The 19,704-nt window shown below is 42.5% G+C and overlaps 1 protein-coding gene across 6 annotated transcripts in view; it reads left to right on the top strand.

Moving 5' to 3' along the window:
* Positions 1-19,704, top strand: part of cadm2b (cell adhesion molecule 2b) — a 150,589-nt gene that overhangs the window by 88,452 nt on the left and 42,433 nt on the right. Inside the window, exon 1 of one of the 6 annotated variants that reach the window (XM_034206997.1) lies at positions 6,672-6,721. The exons of the other annotated variants lie outside the window; for them this stretch is intronic. Within the exon in view, the coding sequence (XP_034062888.1) occupies positions 6,691-6,721 (31 nt within the window). The 5' untranslated portion in view covers positions 6,672-6,690. Of the gene's footprint in view, positions 1-6,671; positions 6,722-19,704 lie in introns of those variants that run through there. 6 annotated transcript variants of the gene reach the window in all.

Below are 19,704 nucleotides of genomic sequence, written 5' to 3'. Positions count from 1 at the left end.
TTCCCTAATAATCACACTAAGTTTATATAAAATTAAGAAAACGGTATGCACCCTTGTGGTCTGCATTATTCACATTAACTAGATATTTAAAATGTGTTTTTTTTTAATGTTTTCCTAATTGTATTTTGTATATGTATGTATATACTGTATACATATATAGGTATATTCATATTTGTTCTATATTTTAATCTTTGGGACGTTGAGAAACGGCATTTCGGTCCCCCTGTTTGTACCACACACATTGATAATAAAGTTGACTCTGCCACTCTTCACATAGCTCCTGTTTTAGTTTAAGTAGTCATTTTAGTTTAGTAGTGCTTGTTATTACAATTGTGTATGGCTGCGGGCCCTAAAGTATACTATGTGGTTTCATTTTGAAATTGTGGAATTTCTGGAGTCTGGCTTTTCGCGGACAGATTCCTTTTTATTGAACATTTTAGTTATACGGCTTAGGATAATAGGTAATGATTCTATACTGTATAACCTTTTAGGGTGTTTTGGATGAGAAGTTGTTGTGATCCGTTATCTCAAAACAAATTGCACATTGTTCTTTAGGACCTGGAGAGCAGAGAGCTGTTAGTAGAGAATAGGGATATGAAAAAGAGATAAGACATTAATGTAGCCTGATAAATATTTTTGCCTGAGCTTGAGTTGTATAGCCATTCCTATAAAATATAACACAGGTGAGAAAATGTGATAATATTAAGATTTTGGAATAGCTCTGTTACAATGGTGCCAAGTCAATAAAAGGGCCTTTGAGTAGAAAGTCACTGAAGCAACTGCGGGGCATTTCATTCCACTTTGCCCAGAGAATGCTCCTGGTCAGCTTCCCTCTCGCCTGGAGCACCGCCATTGGACAGGTGACCACCTGCCTTAAATCCTTTCCAACAGGCTCTCAGGTTTTCTCCTGCAGTAGGAATGATTGACTTGTGGCCTTAATGCTGAAATGTTGGATATCAGGAACTCTTTGAAAAGCACTTCCCTAATGCGTCTAGCTTGTGTCTTTGAAGAGTTCACACTCAAATAGTTTGAGCGCCGAATAGCAGAGCCCATGTCAATTTGCCCCGAATCAGTTTCTTTAGTCAGTGAGCTACAAAAATGATCAGCAAATGGAAAATAAAATGTAATTTTAACTATGCATCACATTTAAGAAAAAGTATGGTTTCTCTTCTAGGGAAGATGCATGAATTAAATGCCATTGGCTTGTTTACGTGTTGGCTACTTCTCCACTAGCAAAACTAAAGTTGTTTGTTTGCAGTATTTCATGGGGCTCTTTTAGTATTTGAAATTCATATGGGAACCTCACATGTGGTTACACCTTATTCTTCATTTTATTATTCGCATGTTTACTCACCAGTGCTGTCATATAGACATTTGTACATGAATGTTTTGAATATGAGCTCTTCCTCGCTAAAACATTCAGTGAGGCATGAGAAGAGGTCAACCCCCCCCCCCCCCCCCCCTCATTATATAGGATATATTGAAATCACTTCCTCCACCCCTGATCTCCAAATGCTCCTATTCCCAGCCAAGAATGACAAAAGATTGTTTTTTAAAAAGCTTATTCACTAGGTGGAAAATACCCTAAAAGAACAATTTAAATAGAAAGTCATTGAGAAAATGATCAGAAGATTGTCACCGATTAAAGAAAAACAATTCTTGGATTAAAAAGAAATGGTTATGTGATGCATTCATCAAATACTGATGGCGTTTAATGGCAAAACATATTTTTGGTTTCAATAATTGTCATTCTTCTTCAATTCTTCAATGCCACTGTGATATTGTTTGAATCCAATTTGTATTGCCAATGTCAAAAAACAAAGTCATTATTCTGGCCGCAGTCTCAATCTGCATTTCTTTCTTGAAATACTTCAAGTGTTAAGTACCCTTCATTGTAGGTAGCATCTCCAACACATCATATTGTCATTCTCAACAAGTTTTCCATTCAGGCTGATGTTTCCTAAAGAACAACGTTGTTTGCGAGTGGGGTGATTTATGAAGCATCTATTTCATATTGAGGTGTAAGTCGATGACTTCTAAAGGCTTTAGGGTGACACTTTGAGACTGGGAACAGATTCATCAAAGTGGATTATCTTTGCCGCCCAAAGTACTCTCCAGAGGTTGACCTTCTTTAGAATTCCATCACTGGGACATGGAACACCAGTGTGAGTGTGTTTTGAAAGATAAGGGACTGATATGCCAGGAGGGTGATGAATTGAGTGTATGTGCAAGTGCTCCTCACATGTGCTTATGTTGTGACATACTGTAGCACCATCCTCAAAACATTTGTATACGAATACATTTAGTGGAAAGGTTCGTAGGGCTACTCGATTATGCCAAAAATCATAATCTCGATTATTTGGGTCAATAATTGTAATTGCGATTATTAAATGCGATTATTCATTGACTTTGAAAATATCCATTTATTGGAGAAAAAAATGTGAACAGTTGATAACCCTGAACTTTAAGTATAATTCAACTGAAAAACCCAACAAAAAAAATGTATTTAAAAAGAAATAATAAAGGAATAATCGTTTTATTTCGATTACGTTGTTTTCGTAATCGTTGCAAGCCATAATGGTAATCGTGATTAAAATCCGATTAATTGAGCAGCCCTAAGGGTTCGTCACAAATGACAACCTGCTCTCTCCCAGCTTTCTGGCATGTAATAACCTGGAGAACGTCAGCTCCTCTTCGTCCCTCTTTGCTATCTGTATTTTTTACCACCAAGGCAGGAGACCTGAAGGCAAGCCTGACACCACACACCAGTGGCCAATCTAAAGTGAACATGCTTGACCCAACAGTTCATTCAATTATGCATTTAAGTTCCCTCAACACGATTTCCATAAATGGGGCGAAGCCTGCGAGCTAGTTCAGGCAGTCAACTCGAGCACTTATGCTGCATTCATACATAACGCCCCTTGCCACTCTACAACCAACCAAACAGAGTCTCCTTAATATGCCGCTCTATTTAACCTGCCAGATCTCTCTCCATGCATTGCTTGCTGCTGCTATTGCTGCAGCTACCTCTACGTCGCTGCTGCTTGCTGCCCCACCACCACCCCAGCTTCCACCCCAGCTTCCACCTGTAGGCTCGGGGGTTAGTTATTTGATCATCACTCATCGTGCTATGTATATCTATGGAGTGATGATGCCCGAGCCTAGTCGCCAAACTTAACTATATGCTGCTTCTAATAAACATGTTAAAGACACACGTGAGTTGTCTGACTGAAATGGCTTCAAACTCACTTTTACTTGGCTAGAAACACTTTATTCAACTAGTGAGACCAAGCAGTCAGGCTTCCTCCAGGGTTTACACTTTATGTAAACACCTTCAAGTAACTAAAGCCCACTTTCACTCTCAGCAAAGTCAGCTATAAGCAAAAGTGGTTATTTCTTTGTTATTTGTGTACAATTATAACATTAATGGATCCGATTATTGATGCACACCACCCGCTTTTTGCCTGTATAATTATTATAAGGTCCAATTCAGACTGAATTATCTCTCAGAATCAGTGCATCCCAGTTGTGCACTTCTATAGTCAAAGTTTAGATTGTTTGAATAGTCTTGAGAAATAAAACATGTAATCATATGTGTTTACGTAACCTTTTCCCAACATTAATGTTCGACGTTCATTCTAATATTGGGGTTTGGATCCAACCAGTACCCTTGTGTGTTATTTGAAATCTGACAGTGGTGCCATCATTCTAGACTGAAGCCAGGGGGGTGTGTGTGCCATTTTCCTGGGGGTTGGCAGATAAAGACTTGGGAGGTTTGAGCCCTGGATAGCCTTGAGCGGGGACGCTCATCTGCATGCACAGGGCTTCTGCGAGCCAATGGTGCAGCCACATAATGTCAAGCAATTTTCTGTAACATAAGGATATTTTATTTCTAATAGAGCGGGGAGTAGAGATGGACACTCCAAAATCACTTTGAAACATCTGAGTTTAAATCAAATACAGCTCAGCTGGACTGAAGCGTATCCTCATGGCATGGTATCATGCACCCTGCAGTGCGCACTACACAAATCATCTTACAGGTAATGCCAAGTAATGGAGGAACTGCATGCACTGTGGTTGTCTTTGTTGTGGTGTGTTTCCCTTATCCGGACAGCTATAGAAGTAGGGATTTCATTGGCTAGCATATAGGGTTCGAGTTATAATCTGAGATTTATGGGGGTCTTTAAAACTAATGTCCACACACACACACACACACACACACACACACACACACACACACACACACAGCAGCAGCCCTTTACTTGCAACAAGCTTAATATGAAAAGGTTCAACTACGCACACCACATAACACATAATCTCGGTTTGCGCAGCACGCTCAGGCATAGATTGCGCAATATTGCACACCTTGGAGGTAAAGTGCAGGATGATGTCATTCAAGAGAGAATACGATGCCTAGTTATTTTGGAGAACATGTTTTTCTTTTAGCCTATTTACCTCGTTAATGTAAATAATACTCATTACATTGACACATGCATTATTTGTGATTAAAATAATGGCTGTTGATAATGTATTAGCGACCCCCACAGATGTATGATTTCACTGCTTTCATGGGAGCTCAGCTCCCATTGGCTCCCACATAACTCGAACCCTGCTAGCATACATGGAACCCATTAGTGTAAAATATAACTTCTACCTGATTCGTATGATGGGAAGCTCATGTCTTTGAATGCGTCCACTTTGAATCGTGCGTCTAAACTTCATATTCCTGTGGGTGTTAGTTTGTTTTATTAGGCTCCTTGAAATGAACAGACACAATATGAAATGTCAGCATCGTTTAGCTTGAAGTACGGACCAGAATTCAGACAATACTGTGTTTACAAGTTGCATTTATCAGATTTTAGCAAAATAGCACTTGTTATGTTAGATAAAAGTAGTTTAGCAGGTTGTTTTTTTATTATGAAAAGCAAAACAGAAGTCAATCAAACAAGTAAATTGGTGTCATTGTGGTAAATATTTTGGGTATTTTAAAGAAGGCCATTAAGTGAAGTAAATGTACACTTGTTGATATCAGGAAGCAGTTATATAAGAAAAAAGGAAATAACATCTGCCTACAGTTCAGGTTTTACTCACATTATACATTACGTGCGAGCAATGTTTGTTACATTTATATTTTACAAATACCAGTGTGACATGTAGTGGAAGGTCTTATTCATTCACTGCTGCTGCATGTGACAGCAGTGTGAAAACAGGTTTTCTCAATTACTCTGGCTCGCCTTCCTATGTTTGTGTTGCTCTAACAGGAGGGCCACTCGCAGGCTTTTGTTACACGTAGTGCTCCGATGGAAACACAGTAGAGACAAGATGAGAAAATTGAAGAATGAATTGGTTTGGGGCGTTGTCGGGAGGTACACTATTTGTGTGCCTGTAATGTTACATTTCACAGTGCTCTGGAAGAGTGTTTAAAGTGTGGTGTTCTCATTGGGTCAGCAGCAGAGATGCAGGCCTCTGCTGCTGTGTACGCTGCCAGGAGAACGGAGCGCCTCTGTGTGTGGACGAGTTGGCTCTAAATTGGGTTATTCATTTTGTTTTACCTCTGAAAAAACGAACAGCTCAACCTCCAACCAATAATAGGTTAAACAATGAATAATTAACAGAACTCTGGACACAGTAGAGCCAGCTGTGTCACCTTGTGTTCAGCACTTTGAAAGTCTAAAGTTGCTACTTAGGAAACCACTTACAGTTTTTTGTTAATCTATTGTGCTGAAACATTTGAAAATATAAAGTCAATCCTCCCTCACACAAAAAGCCTATTTTTAATTCAAGAGCTACGCAAAGTGGAAATAATACTGTTACTCTATTGTAAGTCATATCCTGCACTGGATTTGCACCTCTTTTACTAAAATATAATATTCATATTCTCCCTCTTTGCTCTAATAAAATTCCAGTGTTCACTATATAAATCTTCAGTTGTATAAAAGGTTTTGCATCAAAGTGATGCTGGAACAATTGTTTAAGTTATTAGTTGTTCAACGGAAAGATAATTAAATGTATTTTGATAATCCATTGGTTGTTCCTATCAAAACAATCATTTTGAAAAAGTTTAGGGAATTGTGATTTGTTTGCAATGTTTATAACCCGTACAGAGAATAGTAATAAAACCAACAGATTGTTAACAGTTTAAGTGATGAAAAGAATATATTAGATCAAACATAAACTCCATCTAAAGAGGGCAGATTTTCCTCTTTGAAGCCAACCATTTCAGTTACTTCTGTTTAAGGGCCACCAACATGCACAGCCGCCCCGAGCTGCTATTTAAACTGCTTTGTGATTCCACTTGTGGGTATGTTTGTGTGTGAGCTGAATTTGATGAAGTGCTTCCCTGTCAATGGGTTACTTACAGCCGGCCTGTCTCAGGAGAGTTAGTCGTGTGACATTGGCAGAGGGAGAGCGCTGACCCCTGTGATGGCCAACTGAGGGACAGAGGCCAGCTCTCACTGTTAGAGGACAAACGCCTCGGTGGTCGGTTAAACTAATCACCACAGGGACCCGCCAATATTGCTTTGTTACAGGCCTGCATCCCCACTTTAGAAATACGCTTGATAGATAAATGAATGGACTTCACTCCTCTGCACTCTGAACCTCACACAATGCAAATACAACTAACTAGCAAGCTTATCGACTGCCTTCATTTATACCTCTGGTGGCCAAACTGTCCGAAGTCCCATCGCCATGCCTCGTTGTGTTTCTCTTCTTCTTAATGGTATTGTATCTCATTATCGTTGACATGCGTTTATCCATTTCATCATTTTCTTTCTGCACATATTGCACCCAACCCTGTTTATCGTGCACATGGTGTCTTCCATTTTATCTAAACATGTTCTGCTTGTCTTTACTGAGGTTGTTGGGTAACGCTAGGCCTGCTATTCTTCCCTGGGCTTTGCTTGGTTTGTTATGGAATATTTTGCATTGCCTCATTTTTTTGTCAGTACATTAAACAGTATTATTGGAAGTATGGTTTGTGAAATCTGGTCACCAGGGGCGTCGCCTGGACCTGAAAACATTCGGGGCTTAGCCCACAGTGGCGGCGGCGCTAAAGTGGATTGTTTTACTGCAACACTCCCCACACGCACACACACAGTACAACCGCGACTGTTACAATGAAGGCTCGATAATCAGCTCACGGCATATAGGCAGGAGGTAAAGTGCTATTTTTTTATGAGTGGGGGGTGGACCTCACCTCTTCTAGGGCGGTCCGGGGGCAAGATTTTTTTTTAAATATTGAAGTTAAAAGCATCAATCTGGTGCACTTTGAGAGCAACATTAGGATATCTGGATACATCTCTCAACACCCAGATGAAACACAACTGTAAACAGATTTACTTTTTTTCTTTATGGATATTTTACAAATCACTCCCCTTTTAAACTCTATTCTTGTTTTACTGCCATATAGTATTTCATAACTGTTTTTCCTTTATTCTCTTATTTTTTTTATAACTATAATGATCATATGAAGGTGTGCCGCGGAAATAATCTTTTCAATAATTTGTGACCAAACCGTTTGAGACCCACTGAGATAACTTAGACTAAAGTGAACTATCTAAACACTCAGAGTCCTTTAGCTCAGGGGTTCCCAACCCCCGGTCCGCGGACCGGTACCAGGCCGCGGAGGTGTTACTGCCGGGCCGCGAAATAGCTATGAGTTTATCGTAATATTTGCAGAATTATAAATATGTAGCCTACAAATATGTTATCATAATATTTTTTTCAAAAAGTGTTTCATTTTTGCACCTATACCAGTCATATTATGTCATCCAGTAGCCTAGTTAATCTTTCACCAGAAAACCGTTGAAAATGGCTTTTATGATGTTCCGAGGGATTCGGCGGCTCAGCCTATAAGGTCTCAGCCTCTTGTGCGCACGAGAAAGTTACCGGTGCGCCAAGTAGGAAGAGGAGCGCACAGGAGACAATCGTTTAATTGCAGACTGTTATGTTTATGTGGGGAAATGGCAGTGCATACATTATTTGAGATATATTTACAACTCGGACTTCATTTTAAGGACATGTTGGCCAGGGGTGTAGAGCTATATGTTTAAGCACCGGATTGGCAAAACAGGAGAGTAAACTAGTCTGCCTTGATCTATGAATTCATGTCCGGGACCTCATGGTATGTGCTGCCCACAGCTGTTTTATAGAAGGAAAACCTCCTTCACTTCATGAAATGGCTGCAGCATCAGGAGGCAGCGGGACGTGTAGCACCAGCGCACCGAGAGCTGTGCCTTTTTACGCACCGCCTTCGCTATGTTTACCTTCATCAGAAGAGTTTAAGAGTGACTGCAGGCTGCTACGTGTTAACCACACACACACCTCTACACACATCGAACTGCCCGATTACTCCCCCTTTTATTAGTTTTATGAAGGAGATGTCCAGTCACCAAGGCGCATGATGTGTGTGTGTGTGTGTGTGTGTGTGTGTGTGTGTGTGTGTGTGTGTGTGTGTGTGTGTGTGTGTGTGTGTGTGTGTGTGTGTGTGTGTGTGTGTGTGTGTGTGTGTGTGTGTGTGTGTGTGTGTGTGTGTGTGTGTGTGTGTGTGTGTGTGTGTGTGTGTGTGTGTGTGTGTGTGTGTGTGTGTGTGTGTGTGTGTGTGTGTGTGTGTGTGTGCTCTGCTCAGCTCTGTGTGTTCGGTGTGTTTGTGTCTGTCCGACACCGGCATTTGTTTTCAAATGACCATGAACAGTAATTTACACACATCTGGCTAACTCCATAGGTAGCCTATGCGGGTGTTCCCAAAATAAATTAGTTTAATCTTAATCTCGATTTAGTGCTCGGACGTGCACCGGAACGAACGTCACTATCATAATATCTTCTGAAAACAAATGCCAGTGTCACACAGACACACACACACACACACACACACACACACACACACCCACACACACACACACACACACACACACACACACACACCCTGGCGACCGGACATCTCCTTCATAATGCGCCTTCTCCTCGTTTTCCCAGCATTCACTGGATTATCCGTAAATCATACAAACAAAACCAAGATGTATCTGTTTTCCCGTTTTGGTTTAAAAACTGAATAACTTTTTGGTTTTCCGTTTTTCCGAAAAACCAAAAAAACGACACCGGTTCTTTTTTAAACGTTGTTAATATGTTTTAGATGCATATTGTTCTAGTATTTGTTCAGGCTGTTCCATACAATTAGCCTCTGTTGCTATCTGCTGGTGGTGAGTAAATATTAAAATCAGTTAAAATTGACAACCGGTCCGCGATTTTTTTTTTTTAATGTAACTGCCGGTCCTTGGCACAATAAAGGTTGGGAACCCCTGCTTTAGCTCACCTGAGCCTCTCAGTCTGAGAGGAGAGGACTCTCCTCCAGCTTGTTGTGGAACAAACAGCTCCTTATTATCAACACGGTCCCTGCTGGCACCGGTCTCTCTCTCTCTCTCTCTCTCTGTCTCTCTCTCTCTCGTCTCTCCTCTCTCTCTCTCTCTCTCTCTCTCTCTCTCTCTCTCTCCTCTCTCTCTCTCCTCTCTCTCCTCTCTCCTCTCTCTCTCTCTCTCTCTCGTAAAGCACGGTTAATGTATTATATTATTGAGGGAGAATTGTCGGGGGGCTACAGAAAAAACATTCGGGGCTAAAGCCCCGGATGCCCAGGCCAGGAAACGCCACTGCTGGTCACAATGTACAACCTACCTTGACTGGTGTATGTCTGCTAGAGACTGGCTTGTACATATCGTACATTTTCAGAATATGTATCTTACAAGCAGGCTCTCAAGTTATTTCCAGAGTTAACACTGCATTGCATACTCGGGTCATAAGCAAGTGTGTTTTACATCTCAATGAAGAGACAGTGAAGCAGTTTTGTATTTTTATTTAACCTAGGAATGTCAGGTTATTTAGATTAGATCAGTTATTTCAATTACGAAGATATATGAGATCTTAAAATGTAATGAAAAAGTGCAAAACTAATACTAATAATCAATTTGTTTACAATGGAGCAGCCCCAAAGCCTCAACTAAAACACAATTCTAAGAACATCTGAGTCTTATTAAACAAAAAATTTAATATGAGAATTATATGAAAAACCATTGTTTTTCTTATACCATTACAATACCGGCTGTTACTTATTGTATTCAGGTCAGGTAATCATAGAGCAAAAACAGGAAGGTATTTTCAGGTAATTCTACGTAGGGTTGGATTTATTAAATGCAGTCATGCATTTAACCATGCGATAAATGTGTTACGCACATTGACATTCTCACAGAGAAATGTTGTTATGTGCCCTGCTATTGATTTTCAGTGAAAGTCCTCTTAGGAATGTCAAAGCGTTATACTTTTCAGATAGAATATATTGATATGCTTGCCATGTGCTTGCAAACATTTCCAGTTCACGGCAAGGAGAATCTTATCATGGTGTCTGACTCTGTCAACACTATTAAATTGAGAGGGAGTCAGAGATGAATAACTTCAACGTAAGGAGAAATAGGAATGCAGGCTTGGGAGCAAAGAATGATTAATGAGTGTCAAAAACAAAGAATTTACAATTAGGTTAAAGTGTGGCATACATTACTTGTTAACCCTCACCAGTTTCCCCATTTGATTAGAGCTTGTTTTAAACATAAACATTTTGTTCATTGTGTGGACCTTAGATGAAGTCTGACCTATTTCAAATCAGAGATAGTTTTCCACAAAGCACATTCCCTCCTCAGCTAAGGGTGTTGAAATGAGAGGCGTGATCACTATCTTTATCGACTGTTTCATTTCATTTCAATTTCATTTCTTTATTTATGCAGGTGAATCCCATTGAGATCATTGATCTCTTGTTCAAGGGTGACCTGCTGCAAGTAGGTTCCACATGAATACATATAAACATAACAGAAAAACAATAAGGACATCATACAGCATATTTACAGCGACTACAGTTTACATAGCTAGTAACATTTACAGGTTCCAACTGTTTCTGATTGGATAGCATCTATCCTTGCTTTAAAAAACTTTTAGTGGAACCAAATTGCTCAGCTTCCATTCCTTTTGCAGACTGTTCCAAGACAGAGGAGCTGCGCATCTAAAAGCTAAAAAATCTAAAGGTGCATTCATATAGAACAGATCACCATAGTCCAGCACAGGTAAAAAGGTCACAGTGACTAGCCTTTTCCTGGCCTCAAGCGAGAAACAGGACTTGTTCCTGTAGAAGAAACCTAGCCTAACCCTCAGCTTTTTAAGCAGGTTATTGACATGAAGTTTAAAAGAGAGACAATCATCAAGCCAGATACCTAGGTATTTGTAACAGGTAACCACTTCAAGTTTTATTCCTTGCGTAGTTACAATATCTAAAACAGGCTCTGGTGTCTTTTTAGCTTTTGAAAAGAGCATTACCTTGGTTTTATTAACATTAGCACATCTTCCGGCGCAAACTGAAAACTCATCTCTTTCGACTCCACTTCGAGCGTTAGAACGATTAACGAAGCACTTTTATACCTAATAAAGGACTGGATTACCTAAAGCCAGTTGAGTAGCACTTGAAATGTTTGGCTCTATGAAACCTGATATACTTATATGATTCTGTTTTCTTTAAGGTTGTGTCTTCCTGGTCGAATGTACTTATTGTAAGTCGCTTTGGACAAAAGCGTCAGCTAAATGCAATGTAATGTAATGTAATGTAATTTAAAAGAAGCTTAAGCTCAGCGAGCTGAGTCTGAATAATGTTAAAAACAGCCTGTAATTCAACAACTGCCTCCTTAATGGAGGGACCTGCACAGTACATCACGGTATCGTCCGCATAAAAATGTAAGGTTGCTCCATCGACATTTTCACCTAAACTGTTGATATAGATGGAGAATAATAGCCTAAAACAGAACCTTGAGGTACACCATTAGTGATGTTTAACCATTCAGAAGACAGCCCATCAAAGTGAACACATTGGGACCTTTCAGAGAGGTAGTTCACAAACCACCCCACTGCATGGCTGGATATGCCAATACTGAGTAGCCTCTGCTTTAAGATGCGATGATCGACGGTATCAAACGCTTTGGACAAGTCAATAAATAGAGCTGCACAACTCTGCTTATTATCTAAAATACTCGTAATATCATTCACCACTTTCATTGTGGCAGTGATGGTGCTATGTTGCTTTCTGAAGCCTGACTGATGTTTAGACAAAACACATTTACCTGCTCACTCACTAGGCGTTCAAGAACCTTCGCCAGAACTGACAATTTAGAGATAGGCCATTATTTAATAACGTGGCCTCCCCTCCTTTTAGTAAAGGCAGGACATAAGCTGACTTCCATATTTTTGGAATTGTGTTAGTGCTGAGGGAGAGGTTAAAAAGAGAAGTGAGAGATGGAGCAATACAATCTGCAGCTATCTGTTTTGTCACACTCCCAGGTTTATGTCACAGTTTTAGTGTTGTCTGTCTGGTTATGGGTTTTGTAAGTCTGTTCATTCGGTATTTTGTCTTCCTCCTTGTGTTTTGTCTGGTCCTCCTCCCTGTCGTTAGTTTCCCTGGTGTGTCTGATTGTCTCATTGTGTTCACCTGTTGCCCTTGTGTTTCTCCCTCCCCTGCCCAGCTGGGTCTTGTCCTGTGATTACCCTTCTGTGTATTTAGTCTAGTCTTCCCCTGTGTTCCATGCCGGTTCATTGTTTGTCTTTGACTGTGTTCTCGTGTTAGTGTTCTGTTTGTGCCTCTAGACCTTGAAATAAAGGTATTTTTTCAGTTTATTCTACATTTGGGTCCTGCCTGCTTCACTCAACCGTAACAGAATGAACCCACCAACAATGGACCCAGCAGATTTTTATTTTTATTTGGACTTGTTCTCCCTAGAGTACACTCTTCAGTGTCATTATGCTGAATGGAGTAGAACCTCGGCTAAAAGGGACAAAGAGGCTGTCCTCCAAAAGGCACAAATGGAGGTGGACAACGTGCCATGGTTGAGAAGCTCATTGCCTGAGTTTCTCAGAGTTTTTTCTCGTAGCCCTGGGTGCCAGTCTCCATTCTCTGACCCTTTCTTGGGATCCCGCCTGGCGTTTGGAGGTCCACGGAGCCTCCAAAAGACCTCTAAAAGACGTAAGGTCAGGAAGCCAGCTCGTGCTCAGGTACCGGTCCTAGCCGCCATGATTCCGGCTCCAGTGCCGGCCCCAGCAGCCATGGTCCCTGCTCCAGAACCGGACCTTACAGCCATGTTTCCGTGCTCCAGTGCCGGCCCACACAGTCATGGTACCGTGCTCCAGTACCATCCCACACAGCCATGGTTCCGTGTTCTGGTTCCTTGCCCAGCAGCCATGGTTCCGGCTCCAGAACCGGCCCACACAGCCATGATCCAGGCTTCAGTTCCGGTTCCCACAGCCATGTTTCCGGCTCCAAAACCGGCCCATGCAGCCATGGTTCCAGCCCCAGTCCTGGCCCCAGTAGCCATGGTCCGACTCCAGTTTCGGCTCCAGTACTGGCTCTCCGGCGGACGCCAGCTCCCCGTGTCCTGTCGGCATACCGGCCGACTCCAGCACCTCGTCTCCTGTTGGCTCTCCAGCCGACGCCAGCTCCCCGAGTCCTGTCGGCGTACCGGCCGACTCCAGCATCCCGTGTCCTGTCTCAAGTCACCTCTCCAGTTCCCTCTCGAGTCCCCTCTCGAGTCCCCTCTCGAGTTCACTCTCCAGTCCCCTCTCGAGTTTCCTTTCCAGTAACCTCTCCAGTCACCTCTCAAGTACCTTCTCGAGTTCCCTCTCAAGTCACCTCTCGAGTTACCTCTCAAGTCTCCTCTCCAGTCCCCTCTCAAGTCTCCTCTCCAGTCCCCTCTCGAGTTCCCTCTCAAGTCACCTCTCGAGTCCCCTCTCAAGTTCCTTCTCCAGTCACCTCTCGAGTCTCCGCTCAAGTTCCCTCTAAAGTCACCTTTCGAGTCCCCTCTCGAGTCTCCTCTCGAGTTCCCTCTCGAGTCTCTTCTCGAGTCCCCTCTCAAGTCCCCTTTCGAGTCCCCTCTCAAGTCCCCTTTCAAGTCACCTCTCGAGTCCCCTCTCAAGTCCCTACCCAATGTTCTGGTCCGTTGGAGCTTCCGCTGGGGGTCCTGCTAACTCCATGTCCTGTCCCGTTGGGGGTCCCGCCGACTACTCTTCTGCCGAGGGTCCTGCCAACCCTATGTCCTGTGCCGTTGGAGGCCCCGCCGACTACTCTCCTGCCGGGGGTCCTGCCAGCCCTATGTCCTGTGCCGTTGGAGGTCCCGCCGACTACTCTTCTGCCGGGGGTCCTGCCAACCCTATGTCCTGTGCCGTTGGAGGTCCCGCCGACTGCTCTCCTGCCGAGGGTCCTGCCGGCCCTGTGTCCTGTCCCGTTGGGGGTCCCGCCGACTACTCTTCTACCGGGGGCCCTGCCAACCCCATGTCCTGTTTCGTTGGAGGCCTCGACATCACCTGTCTCGCCGGGGGTCCTGCCAACTCCTTGTCCTCTTCCGTGGGGGATCTTGCCGACACCTGTCCCACCGGCTCCGTTTCCTGTCCGGTCGACACCGGCTCCTGCCCGGCCTCCGGAGCTGTCTGGTCTTCGCACTCGAGCCCGGCCCCCTGAGAGCCGTGGTCTTCGCCCTCGAGCCCGGCCCCCTGAGTGTCGCGGTCTTCGCCCTCGAGCCCGGCCGCCTGACTTTCCCGGCCGCGGTCCTCGCCCTCGGACCCGGCCCCCTGACTCTTCCTGCCGCTGCCTTCGCCCTCATGCTCGGCCCCCGAGTTCGCCCGCTGTGGCCTTCGCCCCTCCATGGTCTCTGCCTTGCCCCCGGGCCGTCCGCCCGAGTTCCCCACCTTGGACTCTGCCTTGCCCCCGGGCCGTCCGCCTGAGTTCCCCACCTTGGACTCTGCCTTGCCCCCGGGCCGTCCGCCCGAGACCCGTCCTCCAGACCCCCTCCACCCACCCTGCTGGACTTTGTTTTTTGGGACGTCTGGGATCCGTCCCTTGAGGGGGGGGGTTCTGTCACACTCCCAGGTTTATGTCACGGTATTTGTGTTGTCTGTCTGGTTATGGGTTTTGTAAGTCTGTTCATTCTGTGTTTTGTCTTCCTCCTTGTGTTTTGTCTGGTCCTCCTCCCTGTTGTTAGTTTCCCTGGTGTGTCTGATTGTCTCATTGTGTTCACCTGTTGCCCTTGTGTTTCTCCCTCCCCTGCCCAGCTGTGTCTTGTCCTGTGATTACCCTTCTGTGTATTTAGTCTTCCCCTGTGTTCCATGTCGGTTCATTGTTTGTCTTTGACTGTGTTCTCGTGTTAGTGTTCTGTTTGTGCCTCTAGACCTTGAAATAAAGGTATTTTTTCAGTTTATTCTGCATTTGGGTCCTGCCTGCTTCACTCAACCGTAACATGTTTGGCCTGGCTGTGTAAGAAATGCAAAGATGTGTCATATGTAAAGTTGGTCTCGTGGAGGCTGGTTTATGAGAAAAAAAGACAGATTGCAGGACCATCTTTCCCACCAACATGTAAACACACACACACACACACAGAGAGCCTTGCCTTTCAAATGTCAAAGCCTTCCCTTCAAACATGTCATTATTGTTATGATGGATGCCTAGCATTTCCTAAATATCAGCAGTGTGGAAACATGAATCCAGCATTGATGAGGATGTTGAATATAGATGCAACTTTGAGCACTAGAAAGATGTTAAGAAGCCAACATTTGACAAACAAACTGAATCAAATGTGGTTTGCATAGTATAATAATAATAATAGTACATTTGATTTTTTAGGCGCCTTTCATGACACCCAAGGACACCGTACAATTTGTTAATAAAAGAAAACGCTAATAGGCTACAGAACATGATAAAAACACAAACAGGAAATCATGGAGGAGACATTCAAGTGGACACAAATGAAACATATAATGGGGAGCACTACAGTGAGTAGGCAGATTTGAACAGGTGGGTTTTTAATTGGGATTTAAATATGGTGATTGTGTCTGACTGTCGGATGTGCGGGGGAGGGAGTTCCAGAGTCTGGGAGCAGTGCAGCTAAAAGCCCGAGCAGACATGGTGACGAGGCGTGGGGTGGGGACCAGCAGAGGAGGGGCGGAGGGAGCGAGAGGGGGTGTACTCCTGAAGAAGGTCAGCCAGATAGGGGGGGGGGGCAGGTTATGTAGGGCTTTGTAAGTGAGCAGTAGGTTTTTGAAGTTGATACAGGATTGAACAGGGAGCCAGTGGAGTTGGATGAGGATGGGATGTATTCTGAGGCCTTGGTATGTCTGTATGTCACTGGAAGGGTGCGACAGCTTACTGTTAGACATTTCCCACAATAGGCAGGGTATGTTAGCACACAGTGCATTGTAGACCAGCAGTGGAAGTGGGGTAAATACTTCAAGAGGAGCTTATTTCTCAAGGAGCTGACCGGTGCTCTTGTCAGTCAACCTCTGGATCCACAAGAAACAGCAAGTTGTGTGCTTCCTGGTCCGTTCAGATTTGGTCAAAATTGTTAAGGAAAATTCCAGTCCTGTTTCTCCTGTCAGACGTGTGTAGCCATATACTGGCATTAACGTTAACTATAATAATTAATACATTAAATATTGATACCATGATAATGATATACATATGATTATATTGTGTAAACAATCTATTACCTCTTTAATCATTCATTTTTCTTCTGTTCTCACTTCTCTCTTACCCCTGATTCCTCCTAATGGACCAAATAAACAAAATGCACAATATATAAAGTTAAAGATACGTTTTTTCTCTTAAGAGTTTGTTTACCCTACTGTATATCAATATAGTAACCATATGGTGAATTGTGTGTGTGTGTGTGTGTGTGTGTGTGTGTGTGTGTGTGTGTGTGTGTGGTAGTACTGACATTCTGACATAAGCTGTAAATAATTAACAAATTGTAACAGACATATATATATATATTATATCTGGCAAAAAACAAACAATACAAACGTAATGAAATAAAACAAATAATGGTTTAACTTTAAATCACAACATATACTAGTGTAGATGTATTGAAGGACCATAATACATACACACCGGCTAAACAACAACTTTAGTGTTTCCATGATTTATTTTTTGTCTGTACAAAAACCAAGACAGAAATAAGTATTCTTTGATGTGGAGGGTGCTTATTTGATCCTCCTCCTCTCATTTTGTAACCTGGGGAAATCCAAATGTCAATGTTGGATTTTGTCTTAGTGTTTAACTTCTTCCTCCTGGTCCGTTGTTTGTTTTGTATTTTTTGTCTTGAGTGAGGCAATACGATAATCTCTCTCCAGATTACAATTTCCTCTTGTGAACAGACACCACGGTTGAAAAGGTTTTTTAGAGTGAGTGCGTTCTCTTGGGTATGTCGAGCAACACATACATTTCCAATTGTTGTATCTATGAGGGGCCGTGTAGGCCAAAATTCAAACTCACCTCACACACACACTACTGAACACATCTGGCCTTGCACACACACTACTGAAATCCTCTCACATTCACTACTGAACACCTCACACACACACTACTGAAAATTAAGCCTCACACACACACTACTGAAATCCTCTCACATTCACAATACTGAAAATTAATCTCACACACACACTCCTGAAAAACATTTTACTGAAAGGTTCTCAGTAGGGAATGTGCATGTGTTTCACCTATGTGTGTGTGAGGGGATTCTTGCTGTAACGGAAGTCATTCTAATGTAACGGAAGTCATCTGCTAGTGGTCTCTTTGCTAGCCCCGTTAGCTTCATTAGCTCCAGGCTGCTACTCGGACGTGTTTTTTGTGTTGATGCCTGGTGGAGTATTCTTCATTGAAATATCGCACTTATCTTATGGCTCTGCGGTTCAAACAGACCGTCCATGAATGCAGTTTATTCGGTAAGTGAAATTCAAGCACTTTATTTCTTACTTGTCTTTTTATTCAGCTAACAAGCGAGACGAAGCTACATCTGTGCTAACGATGCTATCCGTAGCATACAAGTTAAAACATAATAGAGAAGTGTAAAACATTAAGAAGGATTATACTGTAAAACATAAGGCTTCTCGGTGAGGTTGGTAAAATAAGGTCATGCTTGTACATTAGTTAGTTTGCTAGTTAGGTAACTGTATGCATTGTTATTGTTAATTTAAAATAGCTATGCTCGACGATGCAGACAGCTAGCGTCACATTAGTGTTGAAGAGCAGAGTACGGTATGAGATTAACCCATAGATTAACCTCACTATAAGATCTGTGTATCTGAAAAATATGAATCTCACATTTCCAGTTGGTTCCAGAAATAACGTTGACGTAGATATTGCAATATGGTTTGTTGAGCTGGAGTTGATTGTTGAAGCTTACTGGTTAACGTTCATCATATTAAACGAACGAACCCAAACGTTGTTGTTTTTATTAATATTATTACCAATACTTACTTAGCATTTTATTATCATAACACTGGAGAAACCGATGTATTGTGGCAGCAGAACGTGAACATGTAACTTAATGCCTGCATTTGAGGACGAAAAATAGCTCAGTCAATGCTTTAGGGACAAGGAAATAATTTGTTTAAATATTAGATATGACGTTATGTGTGCTTCTGTGACAATGAAGCTTATTCATTGCATTACATTTGTTGAAGATGTTTGTCTTTTTTATCTACGTCAACGTTATTTCTGGAACCAACTGGAAATGTGAGATTCATATTTTTCAGATACACAGATCTTATAGTGAGGTTAATCTCATACAGTACTCTGCTCTTCAACACTAATGTGACGCTAGCTGTCTGCATCGTCGAGCATAGCTATTTTAAATTAACAATAACAATGCATACAGTTACCTAACTAGCAAACTAACTAATGTACAAGCATGACCTTATTTTACCAACCTCACCGAGAAGCCTTATGTTTTACAGTATAATCCTTCTTAATGTTTACACTTCTCCATTATGTTTTAACTTGTATGCTACGGATAGCATCGTTAGCACAGATGTAGCTTCGTCTCGCTTGTTAGCTGAATAAAAAGACAAGTAAGAAATAAAGTGCTTGAATTTCACTTACCGAATAAACTGCATTCATAGACGGTCTGTTTGAACCGCAGAGCCATAAGACAAGTGCGATATTTCAATGAAGAATACTCCACCAGGCATCAACACAACAAACACGTCCGAGTAGTAGTAGCCTGGAGCTAACGGGGCTAGCAAAGAGACCACTAGCAGATGACTTCCGTTACATTAGAATGACTTCCGTTACAGCAAGAATCCCCTCACACACACATAGGTGAAACACATGCACATTCCCTACTGAGAACCTTTCAGTAAAATGTTTTTCAGTAGTGTGTGCGTGAGGTTAATTGTCAGTAGTGTGTGTGCGAGGTGTTCAGTAATGAATGTGAGAGGATTTCAATAGTGTGTGTATGACGTTAATTTTCAGTAGTGTGTGTGTGAGTTGTTCAGTAGTGAATGTGAGAGTATTTCAGTAGTATGTGTGCAAGGCCAGATGTTTTCAGTAGTGTGTGTGTGAGGATTTCAGTAGTATGTGTGCAAGGCCAGATGTTTTCAGTAGTGTGTGTGTGAGGATTTCAGTAGTATGTGTGCAAGGCCAGATGTTTTCAGTAGTGTGCGTGTGAGGTGTTCAGTAGTGAATGTGAGAGGATTTCAGTAGTGTGTGTGCAAGGCCAGATGTTTTCAGTAGTGTGTGTGTGAGGTGTTCAGTTGTGAATGTGAGAGTATTTCAGTAGTGTGTGTGCAAGGCCAGATGTTTTCAGTAGTGTGTGTGCGAGGTGAGTTTGAATTTTGGCCTACACGGCCCTTCATATGTAT

This window comes from Gymnodraco acuticeps, unplaced genomic scaffold (genome assembly GCF_902827175.1).
Source record: "Gymnodraco acuticeps unplaced genomic scaffold, fGymAcu1.1, whole genome shotgun sequence".
In the NCBI taxonomy this organism is placed as follows: domain Eukaryota; kingdom Metazoa; phylum Chordata; class Actinopteri; order Perciformes; family Bathydraconidae; genus Gymnodraco; species Gymnodraco acuticeps.
The sequence above is the reverse complement of the archived record's forward strand: the minus strand, read 5'-3'. Positions and strand labels throughout refer to the sequence as shown.